The sequence below is a fragment of the Haematobia irritans genome, chromosome 3, assembly GCF_050003625.1.
Source record: "Haematobia irritans isolate KBUSLIRL chromosome 3, ASM5000362v1, whole genome shotgun sequence".
In the NCBI taxonomy this organism is placed as follows: Eukaryota; Metazoa; Arthropoda; class Insecta; order Diptera; family Muscidae; genus Haematobia; species Haematobia irritans.
In genome coordinates this window covers 188,679,672-188,700,447 of record NC_134399.1, presented here as the reverse complement: position 1 = coordinate 188,700,447, position 20,776 = coordinate 188,679,672, and the positions used below count along the sequence as shown (strand labels likewise).

General features: G+C 31.1%; 1 protein-coding gene across 1 annotated transcript in view; it reads right to left on the bottom strand.

Moving 5' to 3' along the window:
* Nucleotides 1-5,726: 5,726 nt before the first annotated feature.
* Nucleotides 5,727-20,776, bottom strand: part of y (L-dopachrome tautomerase yellow) — a 60,885-nt gene continuing 45,835 nt past the window's right edge. The window contains exon 2 of the mRNA XM_075300690.1: nucleotides 5,727-7,343. Coding sequence (XP_075156805.1) covers nucleotides 6,007-7,343 — 1,337 coding nt within the window. The 3' untranslated portion in view covers nucleotides 5,727-6,006. The remainder of the gene's footprint in view (nucleotides 7,344-20,776) is intronic.

The window sequence follows — 20,776 nt, the reverse complement described above, 5'->3', positions numbered from 1 at the left end:
TTCTACGCAATCCATGGTGGAGGGTACATAAGATTCGGCCTGGTCGAACTTACGGTCGTATATACTTGCTATAGTACTCTATAATTCTATGGTGAAGGGTAACACATATGGGCTGAAATAAATTATCCTATTTGCCATATTTATTTATGTGTCCAAAAGACCGTTAAATTTCAAATATTCACGCGAATTGCAGACCAATAAACTGTAGTATTTTAGGGGTCCGAAAAATAACGCTACACTCAAAAAAAGTGAACTCTCTATTTCACTAAAGCCACTTTAACTTTATTTTAGTTCATGGAATTATCATGTTTCGAGAAAGTTTCTTTTACTCTAATAATTTTTTGCGTACGATAGTCAAATGAAAAAATTATACACAATTAAGCAAAATTATTTACTAAATTCGTACTTTTCACAAAATAGTTCCTTATTTCTTTAAATTTGTAAATTTTACCAAAAATGCTTTCATCATGAACTTCGTATGTCACTAAAGACAGGCTTGCATTTTTGAACTCTATTTTTTCCTTCAAACTAATAATTTTTCTTTAATAAGTGAAAAAAATAAATTGTGTCTAATAATTTTTTTTGAATTTGTTGAAAAATATTTACTTATGGAAATTATATAAATAATTGAACTAATCAATAAAACAAAACAACACACACACAAGAATTAAAATACCAGTCGATTCGTATAGAAATTTAGTCTTGGTGATACAAATAAAATTAGGAATTTCATCTACACTGGAAAAAAACTTACCCGGTTCCAAAGATTTTATCTTTACACTAATGAAATTGATATTGATTCCGAGCCAAAGAAGCGGAGAATTCAAATAAGGATACTTTTGAGACACAATTTTCTTGTAAATTTAAGTTTCACGTATTTGATACTAGGAATCCAATTTGAATTTGTTCGCTTTTTCTTCATGTGTACTTTAAACCCGTGTTTTAAAGCGAAATTTAAAATTTCCAACTTCAAACACGACCTCAATTATAAATTTTGCTATTTTTCAAATAAAAATCGTCTTTAAAATAACGTATTGAAAGACATGGCCTATTTTTGAAAGCTTTTTTCCTGTATATTCAAGATGCAAACAAAACCACCCAGCAAAAAAAATTGGAAGTTCTTCTCAAGGCACAACTTTAAAAGAACTTCGAAAAACGATCTCCCAAGGATGTTCTTTATATAAACTGTACAGGAAGTCCATTTGAGACAATTTCTTTATAACTCGCTTTTTTCATATTTTTAATGGGAATTTTTTTTTTGTTTTCAAATAGGTTAAAAACAGATTAAAAATTAATAAAATGGTACAAATTATTTAAATTTAGCCCAAAAAAATGCTAAATCCTTTGTAGAAAATTTTCGAATTTTTAAAAATATTTGATCACAAGAGTTCCAGACAAGCGTTATAATGCATTAAAAATCATAAAAATTTTTAAAAGTTATTTATTTGTCAAAATATCACAAAATTTCTTAATTCACATCCAAAACACTGAATTCGCCTCACACCTTAAGTAGAGATGCAAATTCAGTGCAGCGGCTGTTGAAATGGTGGACATCCGTCCTATGACAAGTCCATGTTAAATTTATCGCTTCTGCGTCAATTTGGCACCTCTTCCGGATCCAATAAGAACATTTTCACTGCTTTTTCGACGCTTTTTTTGCTGGGCAATTTAAAGACAATTTTATTAAATGTGAAGAATTTTCTAGAATTATTAAAGCCAAGTTGACCTTAGACAAACAAACTTTTCCCACATTTATGTAAGTCGAATCACTTAATTATAAGGAAAAACCGTCTTCATTGAAAAGTTAGTCGGCTTTTGGATAAGGAAAAATACTTTTTGTCAGAGAAATGCGGCTTCTATGCTAAGCTAAAACGCCTTTTTTAAGCTCAAGAAATCTTTGACATCACTATAATATATTTTTCAGTGTGCATAGTTAATTGGATAATTATTATGTGATAATACTATATTTCTTTACTTTTATTTAATTTTTCTTCTTTTTTATCAGGTAATTACATTTTCCTTGTTTTTATATAACAATGTGAAATCTCAAAAAAATATCACACAAGGTACGAGGGCAGTTCGGAAAGTTCTTACCCTAGCACAAAAAGCGCGGTATAAACGGAAAATAGTTAAGTGTTTTGGAAACTTCCATCTCTGTTGTGAACACATGTTAAATTTTGTTTCGATCTGGCAACTCCTTCTTATAGAAACAGGTGTTCAAAAAAGTAGTGGTTTACAACTGTAATTGCATCTTCATTTGAGGTAAAACGCTTGCCAGCAAGGATTTTTTTTTAGATTTGGGAACAAGTAAAAGTCACTGGGAGCTAAATCAGGAGAATAAGGTGGGTGATCAAGCAACTCACACTTTAATTCGTTGATTTTAGCCATTGTTAAAACACTCTTGTTTTTCTCGAATTTGTACATTAAATTGATCCAAAAGGTTGTAATAGTACTCTGAATTTATTATTTTACCCTTTTGCAGATAGTCAATCAATAAAATATTTTTGAAGTCCCAAGTGGATCCATGTCTCATCAATAGATATGAAACGATGCTTAAAATCCATTTTATTATACCCTCCATCATAGGATGGGGGTACATTAACTTTGTCATTCCGTTTGTAACACATCGAAATATTGCTCTAAGACCCCATAAAGTATATATATTCTGGGTCGTGGTGAAATTCTGAGTCGATCTAAGCATGTCCGTCCGTCCGTCCATCCGTCTGTCCGTCTGTTGAAATCACGCTAACTTCCGAACGAAACAAGCTATCGCCTTGAAACTTGGCACAAGTAGTTGTTATCGTTGTAGGTCGGATGGTATTGAAAATGGGCCATATCGGTCCACTTTTACGTATAGCCCCCATATAAAGGGACCCTCAGATTTGGCTTGTGGAGCCTCTAACAGAAGCATATTTCATCCGATCCGGCTGAAATTTGGTACATGGTGTTGGTACATGGTCTCTAACAACCATGTAAAAATTGGTCCACATCGGTCCATAATTATATATAGCCCCCATATAAACCGATCCCCAGATTTGGCTTGCGGAGCCTAAAAGAGAAGCAAATTTCATCCGATCCGGCTGAAATTTGATACATGGTGTTAGTATATGGTCTCTAAAAACCATGCAAAAATTGGTCCACATCGGTCCATAATTATATATAGCCCCATATAAACCGATCCCCAGATTTGGCTTGCGGAGCCACAAAGAGAAGCAAATTTCATCCCATCCGGCTGAAATTCGGTACATGATGTTGGTATATGGTCTCTAACAACCATGCGAAAATTGGTCCATATCGGTCCTTAATTATATACAGCCCCCATATAAACCGATCCCCAGATTTGGCTTGTGGAGCCTCTAAGAGAAGCATATTTCATCCGATCCGGCTGAAATTTGGTACATGATGTTGGTAGATGGTCTCTAACAATCATGCAAAAATTGGTCCACATCGGTCCATAATTATATATAGCCCCCATATAAACCGATCCCCAGATTTGGCTTGCGGAGCCTCAAAGAGAAGCAAATTTCATCCGATCCGGCTGAAATTCGGTACTGATGTTGGTATATGGTCTCTAACAACCATGCAAAAATTGGTCCACATCGGTCCATAATTATATATAGACCCCATATAAACCGATCTCCAGATTTGGCTTGCGAAGCCTCAAAGAGAAGCAAATTTCATCCAATCCGGTTGTAATTTGGAACATGGTGTTAGTATATGATCTTTAACAAGCGTGCCAGAATTGGTCCATATAGGTCCATAATTATATATAGCCCCCATATAAAACTTTCTCCAGATTTGACCTCCGGAGCCTCTTGGAGGAGCAAAATTCATCCGATCCGGTTCAAACTGGGAACGTAGTGTTAGTATATGGTCGCTAACAACCATACCAAAATTGGTCCAATCACACAAAAAGTTTCTACGCAATCCATGATGGAGTGTACATAAGCTTCGGCCTGGCCGAACTTACGGCCGTATATACTTGTTTCGCTTAAAACGATCCACATAAGCTTGAGAAATGTTCATTCTTATGCGTTTTTGATCGACTGTTAACAAATGCGACACCAATCTTATAGAAAGCTTTTTCATTTGTAGTTCTTCATGCAAAATTAAATGGACTCGATCATTTGAGACGACCATGATATTAACAATTTCACGCACTTTTATTCGTCGATCATTTAATACCATATCTTTTTATGTAAATATTTAATGACAGCACGCATTTCTAATTTTCCATTGTAAAAAAAAGTGCGGATGCTTTTTTTTGAACACCTGTTTCTATATGAAGGAGTTGCCAAATCGAAAAAATTTAACATGTCTTTATAACAGAGTAGGAAGTTTCCAAAAACTTAACTTTTTTCTGTTTATTAAACGCTTTTTGTGCTAGGCTAAGAACTTTCCGAACTGCCCTCGTAGTTCATTTATTTATGTGCCTTTATTTCAAGGTCACACTGTTAGAAAAATATGTTTTTCATATGTTCCGATATAAACAAAATGTGTGTTCGGGCACAATTTTTAAACACAATATATTTAAGTGCCAACATGTAATGTTCCTAAACTAACACTAAATGTTTGGGACACATATGTTAATATGTTAAAATATATTATGTTTGGGGTATAAATGTTTCATAAAAATAATATGTGTGAATGTAAACATATATAAATTTACAAATTTCGAGCAAACATATATATGTTTACAATTTCTGTGAAATGGTTGTATGTTGTTTCGGAATACTGCTTTATGATAAGGCCAAAAATTTTATATGCTTAAGTCTAAATATTATTTAATTTGAGTATTAGAATGAGTATTCGGAGTAAAGAGAATAGACATTCGGAACCAAGAGCATAGAGATTTGAAAAAAAAAAACAGCATGTGTTTTCGCCTTGAGAGGAGAATTTTATGTATGTGGGGACGGTAAATTTTTAATAACCCACATTTCGAAGTTTCATTATAAAAATTTAATATAGTATAAATGTCTAAATTGCAAAAAAAAAATTGGTTCGGTCGGAGCAGGAATTGAACCCACGACCCTTTGCATGCAAGGCAGGTATGCTAACCACTGCTCCACGTGGCCAACAAATGTATGTTTCTTTTAAATAATGTTATGTTTGCATGGGCTCGTGGGCGCTGCAAAGTATGCTATATAAATGTAACTTGTAACGATAATTGTCTACTGGTGACTATAACTACTACGTAGCCCAGTGGATAGTGTGTTGGCTTACAAACTGTATGGGCCTCGGTTCGATTCTCCGCCCAGGCAAAAGGTAAAATTAAAAAAAAAATTATAAAATTGAATAATTTCTTCAACATTATTTGTATTACAGAAAAAGGTGCCAAGAACTAAAAATTTCGTGGAAGTGAAAATTATGTGAGGGAATGATCACAATCTTCTTTGGGGAAAATTCTTCCAAGCATATAATATTTTTGGGCTCAAAATGCTTCCAAACATATATGTCCACATAAAACAAACATATTAATATTTCGGCAGTATCCAATAATATATGTGCTTCCTGCAAAATATGTTTGGAACATATGTTAAAGAAGCGATTTTTTTGAGGGTGCACTTATACTTTTTTATTTATTCTATGTGTTGGACTTGTTTCCTATCAATGAGTGTTATTTTCTTCAGTATTCAAATCCAAAGCTAAATCAGTTTTTGCAGTTTTAATCCACAATACATACCTACCTTAAACTTCGAAACGATCGAGATCAGACCTAATTTAAATTTCATGTTATATTCAATAACTTTATTTTACAGATACATGAGTGATTTCTTATTGTCTTAAATAATATTTACTAATTGCAATTAAATTCGTCATAAAAATGCCGGATATATGGAAGAATGCAAAGAAATGTCTATATAAAGTGAGAAAATATTGAAAATATATGAAAATTATTACAAAATATGACATAAAAATAATTCACATTCTGGATGTGAATGATGACGATGATAGGAGCTTTATTTATTTACAGACAGAACACAAAACATTTAGACTAACGAAATTTTAATGACGTTTCCACCAGGGTACAGAGCGTGAAGTGGCATAACTACCCAAACCTTCCGGTTGAGGGTGTTGAATTTGTTGGATTTGAGCAATCGCTGGGAATAGATGTGGTCCATTGGAAGCTTCGTAAGTCAAACCATTATGCTGATTGTAGACAAAGGCACTAGGAACATTTAATCTTTGGGATCCGCCATAGGAAGGAACATAGGATGGACGAAGTGATGAGATGGGAACATGATGTTGTACAATAGTGGGTTTGACTGGAACCGGGGGCAAGTATTGTTTGGTGAATATAGGAGGTTGGGGTTTAATAACAGCTACAGAGTTGGGAGGACCATAAACACTGCTTGTATGTTGATCGCACACTGTACCCTCTATAAGGGTACTCAGTGGTGCTGTATATATGCGGAAGTTGATGTCATTGTAATCCAATTCAGAGAGTAAGAAGACCGGCATACGGTCGGATAGGACCCAGACATTTTTGTTTTCATCGATTTTCACATCAGCAGGGAATACCAAGCCCACATCATCACGATCCACAATACCATGGTATTGTGGTGAGTAGGGCATAGATGAATGCCAACAGCCAACGGCGTTTTGATCAATCAAATCGAATAACTCAACACCATCATCACTCATTACTCGTGCTGTGGTATGAGAATTGGGCCCGCGCTCATCCAAAGCAATGAAATCATGATAGCTATCCTCAACACGGGTTTCGTCACGGAGAATACGTGTCGACACGGCAAATTGCCGATGACTAGCCAAGGGACTGAAATACATGGTACGGAAACCATCTGAACGTATTGGTGATAGAGCCATACCGAAAATACCCTCTTCGCCCCATTGGAAGTTAAGACCGGCAATATTGTAATCACCTCTCAAAGGATCAGGGAAGAAGTACGAATGTCCCGAGAAACGCCATGACTTATTCTGCTCCCACGAATACGAGATCAAGCCATAACCCAATTCATCGGAAAAGTAAGCGAATGCATCATCACAACTCTTGCCAATATCCACGGCAATGTTAGCGATAAATGTATTGGCATTAGTATCTTCAGCTCTTAATTCGTAACGGCGTATACGTGTATTGGTGGCTAAATCGAATACGTTGACGGCATAGGGACATGGATTGGTAGTGGTATTACCAATTCCAAGAGTGCCAGTATCCAAAACCCAGAGGCGTCCACATTCATCAACCTTAATACGATATGCGGTAGTTATACTATTGGCACAATCACCAGCTGTATTCGAACGCCAATCAGGATAGGGTATAAGTGCGGGAGAACCGGTAACACTGTGATCCATATTGATGTAAGTCAATGTGGCTGGTATACCTGAAATTTGGAAAGAAAAATTATTATTAAACGGCTGCAAGAAAAATTTAACATTTAAAAGAATTTTAACATAATTTCCTATTTTAGAAAAAGTAAGAGCATAAATGAAAAACAAGTAACTTGTAATTCAAATGACACCAACGAATTCAGATGTATACGATCTATTATTTATATTAGACGAATTTAAAACTTATATATTTGTACTATACACGTGATACAGATGTCACTGCAGTGCTGGGTACCAATAAATCACTCTTTCTAATTAAACTAAAGCATACTTTTTGGATGAACTCGAAATGTTAACTACACTTGATAACTATCAATTATTGCTATTCAGCGATCAGTGTCGCCCTGTTTAAAATTTTATAAAGTATTGTTACCAAACCCAGAGCCTTCCTTGAGGCTGAAATAAAAAACTGGCGGCACTATTTAGCTTTGTACATAGAACAAATGCCCAATATTGGACTCTTACTAACATTAACTTAATTTTGTTAAAAAAAAAATTTTTGAGTCATATTTTTATAATTAAAAAAAAAATTCCCCGGGAGATAAAAAGGTTGTTAGGTACACAGAAGAAAAATAAACATAAAAATTAACTACATCGGGCGAAATTTAAACTAAATTGTACTACACATTTTGTGTTTTCCAAAATTCTTTGTTGAAAATGTAATAACCTGGTATACATTTTTATTATCATGTACGAAATTGCACCTACTCATAAAATTATTGACGCCAAATCATGAACCTTTAACCGGGCTGTAATTCATTCTTACCAATTTAAAGAAACGTTCTTCTGCTGTACTTCTGCTTTTGTAAATATTGAATTTTATACCAACGAAAAAAAAAACAATAAAATTTAAATAAAACGATGCAATTTTTCGCAGTTAAATTTGGTATTAGTTTTTCTGGGTACGTTTGCAAACAACAAAATATATATTTTTAAATATGTACATACTACACTCAAAAAAAAAAGTGAACTCTCTATTTCACTAAAGCCAATTTAACTTTATTTTAGTTCATGGAATTATTATGATTGGAGAAAGTTTCCTCTACACTAAAATTTTTTTGCGTACGTACCAAAAAACGGGAGAAAATTATACACAAATTAAGCATAAAGATTTACTAAATTCGTATTTCTCACAAAATAGTTCATTATTTCTTTAAATTCTTTTTTTTATTGTTGGTTTCTTTTCAATCATTATTCTTGTTTTCGATTTCAGCATAAAACCATGCATTGACTAAACTACAAGTGTAGCTTAACCACCAGAGGAAAAATATGCTTGTCGAATTTATTTGGGCAAAGCCTTATAGACTGCAAGATGGTTGAATGTACAGCTGTTTCGGAATTACCACATTCCTCATCAGCATTATGTACTTGCAGCAAAACTATCAACCAATTATCAGAATAAATTCGGGTAATTCACTCAACCCAAAGTGAACTACACTTGAACCTTCCGAAAAGAGGTTTGATTATCTTTAAATTTGTAAATTTAAATGTGTCCATCATGAACGTATGTCACTAAAGACATTCTTGCAATTTTGAACTCAAATTTTTTCCTTCAAACTACAAAATTTTCTTTAACAAGTGAAACAAATTATTTACGTCTAATAAATTTTCTTGAATTTGTCGAAAAATATTTACTTATTATTGTGATATTGGCATGATGTCAGCGTTTGTAATACTGTTTAGTTAAAATTTTCTAAAATAATATAAATTTTCTAAAATAAAACATTTTTCTTTCTGATGAAGGGAGTTATAGTATCCCATTATATGTTGTAGAGATTAGTCTCATATCATAGCTGCGTCGAAATAGGATACAAAATCATGAAAACTCACGACGTCACCCACAGTGCATTTGGAGCTCATACGAGCCTTGGAAATGGCTCTATCACCATAACTCCTGAATTGGAATCATGTTTAAATCATTAAGATAATGGCCCATACATACTCAAAAAAGTAAACTATGTTATGGGGAAAATGAACTATCTCGTGCAAAACTTCAACTAAATTGTAATGCAAATTTCGAGATTAATTAAATTAACGAACATTTATTTATATTTTTGAGATTTTAATTACTATTTACGAAATTCGTCCTTCTCGAAAATCAAAATATAGAAACACTACGCTGTATATCATTCTTATTGTACGAAAAATATGTATGGTCATTGAGACATACTTGGAATTCGTTTCTTAAAAAAATATAAAAGATAAACTAAAACAAAATAATGTTTAGCAATAAATTTCAGTTAATTTTAGCATCAGTTTAAAATGAAGGAAATCGAGCAAAACTTTAAGATTGGAAGATAGCCATTTTTTTATTATTACCAGACAACCATTTTGCCAAAAAAAAATCGCACATTTTCTAAACAATGCGTTAATTTATTGCCGTTAAATTTTGTTATGTTTTATTACTGAAGTCTTTCACGATTAATTTTTGTATTTCTATTAATTATAATTATTGAAGATATTCATTTTAAATGCATCCAGAGAAGGAATATGATCACCTCAAACATGTTTTAAGAGCAAAATGTTATTTTTGGGTAGTGACCATGTAACATGGTTTTCGCAACCATGTTATTGTCTCGGAAATCATGTATCTGATTTCGGCAAGCAGGTTATATTTGACGAGAAAATAACATTTTAGTGACAAACATGTTACATGGTCACCATACAAAAATAAAATTTTGCTCTTGAAACATGTTTGAGGTGATCATATTCCTTCTCTGCGTGTTTTTTTAGGTTTTTTTGACATTTGACAGTTTTCAATGACATTGTTATATTTTAAGTTGGGTACTATGTTCGGTTTTCAAGTTGAAAATTACTAAAATTTCGCGATTACTTTTCCCGAAATAATCAAAATTATACATGAAAACAAAAATATTCCTGAAATCTAGAGGAACAAGAAACTGCGCATCAATTGTGTTAATTTTATCTGCTTTGTATTGAACTGTTGTAATAAAGTAACCTATCGTTCGACGCAAAATAGAAAATTTTGTCAAAATTGTATTTCTAAATAGAAAACTTTCTCAATTTTTTTTCTACATAGAAAATTTTCTCAACATTTTATTTCAATAGAAAATTTTGTTAAAATTTTATTTCTATAGAAAATTCTGTTAAAATTATATTTCTATAGAATATGTTGTCTCAATTTTATTTCTATAGAAAATTATCTCAAAATTTTATTTCAATAGAAAATTTTTGTCAATTTTTTTTTTCTGTAGAAAATGTTCTCAAAATTTTATTTCTATAGAATATTCTATAGAAAATTTTGTCAGAATTTTATTTCTATAGAAAATTTTGTTAAAATTTTATTTCTAAGGAAATTTTGCCAACATTTTATTTCAATAGAAAATTTTTTTCAAAATTGTATTTCTATATAGAAAACTTTCTCAATTTTATTTCTATATAGAACATTTTTTTCAAAATTTTATTTCTATAGAAAATTTTGTTAAAATTTTATTTCTATAGAATACTTTGTCAATATTTTATTTCTATAGAAAATTTCTAAGGTAATTTCGTCAAAATTTTATTTCTATGGAAAATTTTCTCAAAATTTTATTTCTCTTAGAAAATTATCTCAATAGAAAATTTTTTTCAAAATTGTATTTCTATATAGAAAACTTCCTCAATTTTATTTCTATATAGAACATTTTTTTCAAAATTTTATTTCTATAGAAAATTTTGTTAAAATTTTATTTCTATAGAATACTTTGTCAATATTTTATTTCTATAGAAAATTATCTCAAAATTTTATTTCAATAGAAAATTTTTGTCAACAATTTTTTTTTCTATAGAAAATGTTCTCAGAATTTTATTTCTATAGAATATTATCTCAAAATTTTATTTCTATAGAAAATTTTCTCAAAATTTTATTTCTATAGAAAATTTTCTCAAAATTTTATTTTTCTTAGAAAATTATCTCCAAAAAATAATTTTCTATATTGAAAATTTTCTCAAAATGTGATTTCTATAAAAAATTTTCTCAAAATTTTATTTCTGTTAGAAAATTATCTCAACAAATTTTTTTTCTATATTGAAAATTTTCTCAAAATTTGATTTCTATAGAAAATTTCCTCCAAATTGTATTTCTGTAAGAAAATTATCTCAAAAAAAAATGTTTTTTTCTATATAGAAAATTTTCTCAAAATTCGATTTCTATCCATAGAATTTTATTTCTATAGAACATTTTCTCAAAATTTTATTTCTGTAGAAAATTTTATTCCTGTATAGAAAGTTATCTCAATTTTTTTTATACAAAGAATTTTATCAAAATTTTTTTTCCATAGAAAATTTTGTCAATTTATTTCTATGTAGAAAATTTTATTTCTATATAGACATTTTTGTCAGAAGATTATTCATAGAAAATTTATGAAGTGAAAATTAACTTCTAACAATTTTGGAAACGTGTCTAACACATAATTTTACTAGAAAATTTTATTTAGAAGTAAATTTTCGTTCATAAATACAAGGTGACCATTTTCACACATCCAGCATTTGGAAGACGAGCACCAGTCTCTTGGTGACAAAATTATAATTTTTAAATTATTACTGATTTTCTAAAGCAAAGCCTTTTGCTTTATTTTCTTTCAAAAAATTCTCAAAAATTTATTGGGTATTTTTGTGGGAAATTTATGTTTAAATTGGGAATTTTTGGGGACGAAAACATCATAATTTGGGGATAAAAGCCAGAAAAATACTAGCAGCACTGTATGTATAGTAAAAGTTCAATATCTATTTTATAATTAGCATACCTTTGGGCAATACTTATAAAGTATGTACGGTAACTTTACAGTGATCTATTGTATTCAGAGCATAAGTTATAACGATGAAAATAAAGCATACTTTTGGGTGTAAATATTAATGTTATTTTCATTTACAGTTCGGTAATCAATGTCACCCTGTAAAATTTAACATTGCTGAGTATTCACGAGCAAAGCAGTAGTATAACTTAAGGCTCATATAAAAAATGTGAATCACAGACTACGGTGAGAATTGAAATTATATTAACAGGTTGGCTGATAAGTCCCCGGTCTGACACATAGATGACGTCGCTAGCAGGGCTGTGGAGTCGAGCCAATTTTGCTCGACTCCAGCATTTTTCCTCAGCTCGACTCCGACTCCGGAGTCGACTCCGTGTAATATAACTAAATCTCATTTTAATACCACTAATTTGTAGTTCTATTGTGGGGGAACCGTAAGTGAATCGATATAAAGTGTCGTATTTATTTATTTATGTGTGCAAAAAAAGGTCTTAATTTAACATTAGATGCCAATTAAACTCTTATTTCAAATTTAGGGCAATGTTTAATAAATAAAATAATGCTATAAATACCCATCATAATATGAGAAGATACCAACAGTATATGTATTTGTGGACCAAAATTATTGATACTATCTCAAATCCTATAAATTTGTTGCGAGCTATATAAAGGGGTATATTCCAATATGCATGAATTTGAATCTGAATCGACAAAATTGTTTATACTTCTACAAAATCTATGTACTTTAAATTTAAATCTAACGTTATGAGACGTAACACAATTTTAACAAAAAATAAAAATGCAAGGAAAGTCTAAATTGGGCGGGCAGATTATAATATACTCAGCACAACTTTGTATTTAGATCTACATTTTGATAAAATCTCAAATCAGACTTCATTGAAAATTTTGAAAATTGGAGTCATTTCTACAAGTTTTCGACTTAGCAGTGAGTATCAGTGAGCATACAATTTTGGAAAAATTTTTGTCTAGTAAATAAAATTTTGCAAAATTTTCTGCAGAAACAAAATTTTGACTTAATTTTCTATAGAAATAAAATTTTGGCAAAAATTTTTATAGAAATCAAATTTTGACCAAATATATAGAAATGAAAAAAATATTTCTATAGTAATAAAATTTCGAATACATTTTTTATAGCAGTGAGCATCAGTAAGAAAAAAAATTGAGAAAATTTGCTATAGCAATAAAATTTGACAATTTTTTCTTATAGAAATAAAATTTTGAAAAAATTATTAATAAAAATACAATTGTACAATGTTTGTGTAGCAAAAAAAAATTCTGTAAGATATTCTACAGAAACAAAATGTTGACTAAATTTTTTATAGAAATTAAATTTTGACAAAATTTTCTAATAAAAAAATTTATTACTATAAAATGTTGACTAAATTTTCTAATAAAAAATCTATTACTACAAAATTTTGGCAAAATTTTCTATAGAAATAAAATTTTGACTTAAATTTGTATAGAAATAAAATTATCAATAGGAATAAAATTAAAAAAAAAAATCTTTTGCAAAATTTTCTATAGAAATAAAATTTTGACTAAATTTTCTATAAAAAAAATATTTCTATTGTAATAAAATTTTGAATAAACTTTTTATAGAAATAAAATTTTGACAAAATTTGCTATAGAAATAAAATTTTGACAAAACTTTTTATAGAAATAACATTTTGACAATATTTTCTATAAAAAACAACTTTGAAAAAATGTTCTGTCAATATTCCACATATGAATATGGCCTTAAAATAAAATTAAAAAAAAAATAATTTCGGGCGTTAAAATGGATCGAATCAGCCCATCTGCTAGTCTAATATTCTAGGAATCATCAAAAGATAGCCGTAATAGGAAGTTCATTTTCATTTACAATCATGCTGTACATTGATCGAATGAATAACGCAATGGAAACTAATTTGCGTAAAAACTTGCTTAGTTACAAAAATGTGAAGTGTTTTAAAAAATTTGGTTTAGCCGAAGCCGGAGTCGAGCAAAATTTTTACGACTCCGACTCGAGCAAAATCTTCAGACTCCGACTCCGGCTCCACTGTCCTGGTCGCTAGTATTAAATGCATATTATTTTTATATAGTACCAATCTTCAAATGATTCGTGTCAAAATTTGACGTCTGTAAGTCAATTAGTTTGTGAGATAGAGCATCTTTTGTGAAGCAACTTTTGTTATTGTGAAAAAAATGGAAAAAAAGGAATTTCGGGTTTTGATAAAATACTGTTTTCTGAAGGGAAAAAATACGGTGGAAGCAAAAACTTGGCTTGATAATGAGTTTCCGGACTCTGACCCAGGGAAATCAACAATAATTGATTGGTATGCAAAATTCAAGCGTGGTGAAATGAGCACGGAGGACGGTGAACGCACACTGATAAAATATTGTCGTGAGGTCAAAGATTTCATGTCTTTAAAATACGAATACAAATTTTGCTTAGCGTAGAAGACGCATTTATCTAAAATAAAGTTATTTTCCTTGTCCAAAAGTCGATAAACTTTTCAATGAAGTCGTATTGTCCTTATAATTAAGTGATTTGACTTACAAATCTTAATATGAAAGAAAAATTTTATAGGCTAAGGTCACTTGAAAAATTCTTTAAATTTGTTGTCTTTTTTGCATCTTGACTACAAAGCAAAAAATCGTTCAAATATAGGACATGTTTTTCAAAACTTTATTTTAAAGAAGTTTTTTACTTCAAACATAGCTTAATTTCTACTGGAAGTCGAGTCCTAATTTGGAAAATAAAGTTGCCGTTAACTCGTTTTTAAAGGACTTTTATAGCATATGAAGAAAAAAGGCTTAGAAAGCGAAAAATTAAAACCTAAATTTAAAAGAGAATTGTGTCTTAAAAGTATCCTTACTTGTATTTTCCGTTTCTTTGGCTCGGAATCAATACCAAATTTTTTAAAGTAAAGACAAAATCTTTGGAACCGAGTATGCTTTTTTTTCAGTGCAGTGGACGCCCGAAAGAGGTGGTTACCGACGAAACCATCAAAAAAATCCACAAAATGATTTTGAATGACCGTAAAATGAAGTTGATCGAGATTGCAGAGGCCTTAAAGATATCAAAGGAACGTGTTGGTCATATGGCTCTGTGCAAAATGGGTGCCGCGCGAGATCACATTTGACCAAAAACAAGAACGAGTTGATGATTCTGAGCGGTGTTTGCAGCTGTTAACTCGTAATACACCCGAGTTTTTCCGTCGATATGTAACAATGGATGAAACATGGCACCATCACTACACTCCTGAGTCCAATCGACAGTCGGCTGAGTGGACGGTTCACCGGTGAACCGTCTCCGAAGCGTGGAAAGACTAAAAAGTCCGCTGGCAAAGTAATGACCTCTGTTTTTTGGGATGCGCATGGAATAATTTTTATCCATTATCTTGAGAAGGGAAAAACCATCAACAGTGACTATTATATGGCCTTATTGGAGCGTTTGAAGGTCGAAATCGCGGCAAAACGGCCCCATATGAAGAAGAAAAAAGTGTTGTTCCACCAAGACAACGCACCGTGCCACAAGTTATTGAAAACGATGGCAAAAATTCATGAATTGGTCTTCGAATTGCTTCCTCACCCACCGTATTCTCCAGATTTTTCTTGTTCTCAGACCTCAAAAGGATGCTCGCTCGGAAAAGATTTGGCTGCAATGAAGAGGTGATCGCCGAAACTGAGGCCTATTTTGAGGCAAAACCGAAGGAGTACTACCAAAATGGTATCAAAAAATTGGAAGGTCGTTATAATCGTTGTATCGCTCTTGAAGGGAACTATGTTGAATAATAAAAACGAATTTTGACAAAAAAAAATGTGTTTTTCTTTGTTAGAACGGGGACTTATCAGCCAACCTGTTAAACGTTGAATTTATTTTTTATTAAGAGAAAAAAAAACAGATAATGTTATATAGGAGTATTCAATTAAAAATGTTCGTATTTTTATTTTTGAGTGGAGCAAAACTTTGCACGACAGTCTTCGGTCTTTCGGCGTCAACAGAGAAGTTCACCACTGTGTTATCACAGTGGAGTGAATAGTCTAAGGGCGTTTTCGTTTCGCAAAAAATATGTTGCCCTGGTGCTACACTACTTTTTCCCTCATTATATTTTCGCTTAAATAATAGTGTCATTCCAAAGTTATTGTTAATTCATAATATTGTGAGGGATACAGGATCCAAAATTTATGACAGTGTCCTTTATATTTGGCAATCAATTTCGAGAATGTTGCACCTTTTTTCCCAATCGAAATAGCCATAAGTGAGCCTTCAATATTCGGCTGCCGCTATACCTAACCTAATCTAGCTGTCAACACTGTTACCGTTGAAATTTTTGAAAAAGTCACATAAAATAAAGCATTTTTCCAAAAAGGTCGCATAAAAAGTCACATAACGATCAAACAGACGCTTATATTTATATATATATCTTTTTAAAATCGTTTTATTAACAAAAATATTCCATAAAACAATACAAAGAATGTTGCAGGCTATAATATAATTTAGCCGATTATTATTTATTTAGACTTTCTCGCTACTATTGATTTTTGTTTAATAGGCGTCTGTATGTCTTCCAGTTTTCAACAGATTAAAGGAAGTTAAACTAACCAGTATCCTGAAAATCAATAAATATTGGAAAAAATCCCAATATCGAAAATCAACTTTAATCACATGGGCGTGGTATGTGATAATGATGGCAATTTATTTCTATTAACGTCTACATTAATAATTACAGGTTGCATTTTATTGTAGCCACTTGTTTGACAGTTATAATGGTCGGGGTTTTTCAAGGCTTGAAAATTGCAACTTTATTTTTAAATACCACCTTTGATGGAAGAGAGACATGTTTACTCAACTCAACATGGCGAAAATATTATCACCTGATATAACACCAAACCAGATGGGTAATTATAACCAGGTCAGACAATATTAGCTCCTGAATTAAAATCAATTGTCACACTGAAAAAGATATTGTCGTGATGTCTTTAAAATGCAAATTTTGCTTAGTATAGTAGACGCATTTCTCTAATATAAAGTTTTTTTCCTTGTCCAAAAGTCGATAAACTTTTCAATGACAATACAACTATTGTCCTTATAATTAAGTGATCTGACTTAAAAATTGGTATCATAACATGAAAGAAAAACATTTTTGGGTAAGGTCAACTTGACTTTAATAATTCAGAAAAATTCTTTAAAATTAATGGAAGTTTCTTTAAATTTGTTGTCTTTTTGCATTTTGACTACAAAGCAAAAAATCCTTCAAAAACAGGACATGTTTTTCAACAATTTATTTTAAAGTCATTTTTTTCTTGAAACGTTGCATAATTCCTACTGGAAATCGAGTTTGAATTTGGAAAATAAAGTTGTCGTTAAATCGTTTATAAATGACTTTGATAGCATATGAAGAAAAAAAGCTGAAAAAATTTGTTTCCTAGAAGCAAGTACACAAACCCCAAATTTAAAAGAGAATTGTATTGTGAGATTGGTTGGCGGTTGTCGTTGTAATAACCACTGGAAAAAATTTTCTGTTTGCGTTTACTTTATAAATTAAAATGTTTTGTTTATCAAGTAGGCTAAAATTAATTTCATTGATAATTGACGTTTGAGAAAATTTTCATTAAATTCAAATTCTCAGAAAGAAAAGATTAAACTTTTGTTAGAGAAAAGAAAGGAAAACGTAAACCGACGTCTGAATTTTTATACAACCGCAAAGCTATTGCTGCGAAATAATTTTGTACGAATCATCGTTGTTTTTTTATCATTATTTTATCAAACAAAATCATTAATTGTAAAAGGTAGGTGAAATACTATTTGACGGTCTCGACCAGATTTTTATTTGCAGTTCTGTGATTTTCAGCACGCGGATACCATTTGGATCCGCGACCCCCAGAAGTATATTTTGCTCGAAATTGCATGGTATTAACCAAAAGGAAAGAACTTGCTTACTGGGTTTTGAACGCTGTTATGGTCGGTTTAAAAAACCGCATTATCTGTTGTTAAGGAGCTAAGTATCATGTAACCTACAAGGATATCTTTCGAAGCTCCAACAACGTATACCAACTGGAATCTGAAGGCATTTCATTCTTTGCTCAATATTTTCATATTAATTTGTCCTTTGAGACGTAATTTTGGAAACCATGGAAAAACCATATTAATTTATATGGAGAGCTCATCCTTATATATATATATATATATATATATATATATATATATATATATATATATATATATATATATATATATATATATATATATATATATATATATATATATATATATATATATATATATATATATATATATATATATATATATATATATATATATATATATATATATATATATATATATATATATATATATATATATATATATATATAGTTAATAACTCCACACCTAGATACGTCATTACAACCAATGCAATAACTTCAATCAAACGAGCGATACAATTTGAACATTAAATTTTATTAATATATATAGCGATATCGAACAAACAACCTTTATCCTCAGGCCTGATGACATCGGTGGAGTTTTATTGGTAAGTCGCCTTTGTAATTATAAACGAATTCATATTGTATTTGCTCGTCTATCCAGACAAACGATTTATTACATTACTCATTTTGTTTTATTTACATTTGAGCCAAGATGCTCTAACAAAATCCAGTATTTTTAAGTTTTCACTCATACATTAATATATGTTTTATTATTTTCAATTCTAATCACATCATTATTTGAATTTCATAATCCTTATATATATCTCCACTATATTATCTACACGACCAACTAGTCTAGTTAATAGTATTACTAATTGTCTTTTGAGGTTTTATTATTAAACTATTAATAATTATGAATAATAACTAGGTGTACTTTGCTTTGCACGAAAGATGAAGTGTTATATTAGATAGGGTCACGGCCTAAAGGAAAAAAATAAGTTGATGCGGTCACCCCCTAGTTTTGTAGCATATTCGAAGACAATTTCAGAACACCAAAAAAAATTTTTTTTCGTTCACCCTACGACCCCCCGAAATACAATTTATTGTGCTGTGTCGTCATTTGAAGTCCGATCGAAAAGAAACGCATATCGTTGTTCGTGGTTGATCAGGGGCTATATTTCGTGCATTGGTCATTTTTGACTCCGACGTCAAATTTGATTTTTAATATTTTTATTCCGCTTCGTATACCCCTATAATGCCCATTTCTTATAACCATTATAAAGATCTTAACAAAATATGAAACTTTTGCTTTTGAAGTATTAAGTTATATTCATAAACAAAAAAGTTACAGAGATTTTAAAAAGTCAATAGGTCACCCTACACACCACCAAATAGTTTTTGATGTGTTGTCATGATGTCCGATCGAAACCACATGCACATTTTACTTTACGTTACTCATATCTACGAAATTAATTTATAAGGCATTTAGAACACAAAACCTGTTTATCTGTAAATTTCTAACGGTACCTTTGTACACATACTCGTTGTTTGCACTACGGCATTTTCTGCGTTATGCAAAGTGCATGTGTTTTTCAAGAACAATTTGAGAGCCTACTGTTTTCATCACGTTTATTTATAAGGTTTATTAATAATTTCTAATTGATGTATTTTCGACAGTTGGAATTTTCGTAATTTTCCACAATTCTGTTACCACTTTTATTGCAACTTGTATATAACATGTAAGCTTTTATTTTTTTTAACACTTGCGGTGCCTGCTTTCTTTAAATACAAAAGGAATTCAATAACTTGATGATTTGCTGGTAATTTAGTTTTGTCGATATCCCGAGCTTCGAATTTCATTTTGTTTTCACTTTTTTCAAATACTATCAACAGCCTTCTCTCACAAAAATATGGACAGCCTTAAAAAATCATGTAGCGAAAGTGATTGTTAGAATTTGAAAACAGTAGGCTCTCAAATTGTTCTAGCAAAAACACATGCACTTTGCATAACGCAGAAAATGCCGTAGTGCAAACAACGAGTATGTATACAAAGGTACCGTTAGAAATTTACAGATAAACAGTTTTTGTGTTCTAAATGCCTTATAAATTAATTTCGTAGATATGAATAACGATGTGCATGTGGTTTCGATCGGACATCATGACAACACATCAAAAACTATTTGGTGGTGTGTAGGGTGACCTATTGACTTTTTAAAATCTCTGTAACTTTTTTGTTTATGAATATAACTTAATACTTCAAAAGCAAAAGTTTCATATTTTGTTAAGATCTTTATAATGGTTATAAGAAATGGGCATTATAGGGTATACGAAGCGAAATAAAAATATTAAAAATCAAATTTGACGTCGGAGTCAAAAATGACCAATGCACGAAATATAGCCCCTGATCAACCACGAACAACGATATGCGTTTCTTTTCGATCGGACTTCAAATGACGACACAGCACAATAAATTGTATTTCGGGGGGTCGTAGGGTGCACGAAAAAAAATTTTTTTTGGTGTTCTGAAATTGTCTTCGAATATGCTACAAAACTGGGGGGTGACCGCATAAACTTTTTTTCGTGACCCTATCTAGTGTTATATGTAAAGGATTTCTAAAATGGGGCCAAAGAAGTTAGGAACTTCCTTGGGATGGTTGGGTGGTGGAACCGTTAGTGGCTGACTGTTATCTTAAGCCACGCCTTTTCCATTGTCACTCCTCTTCCTATTTTCATCCACT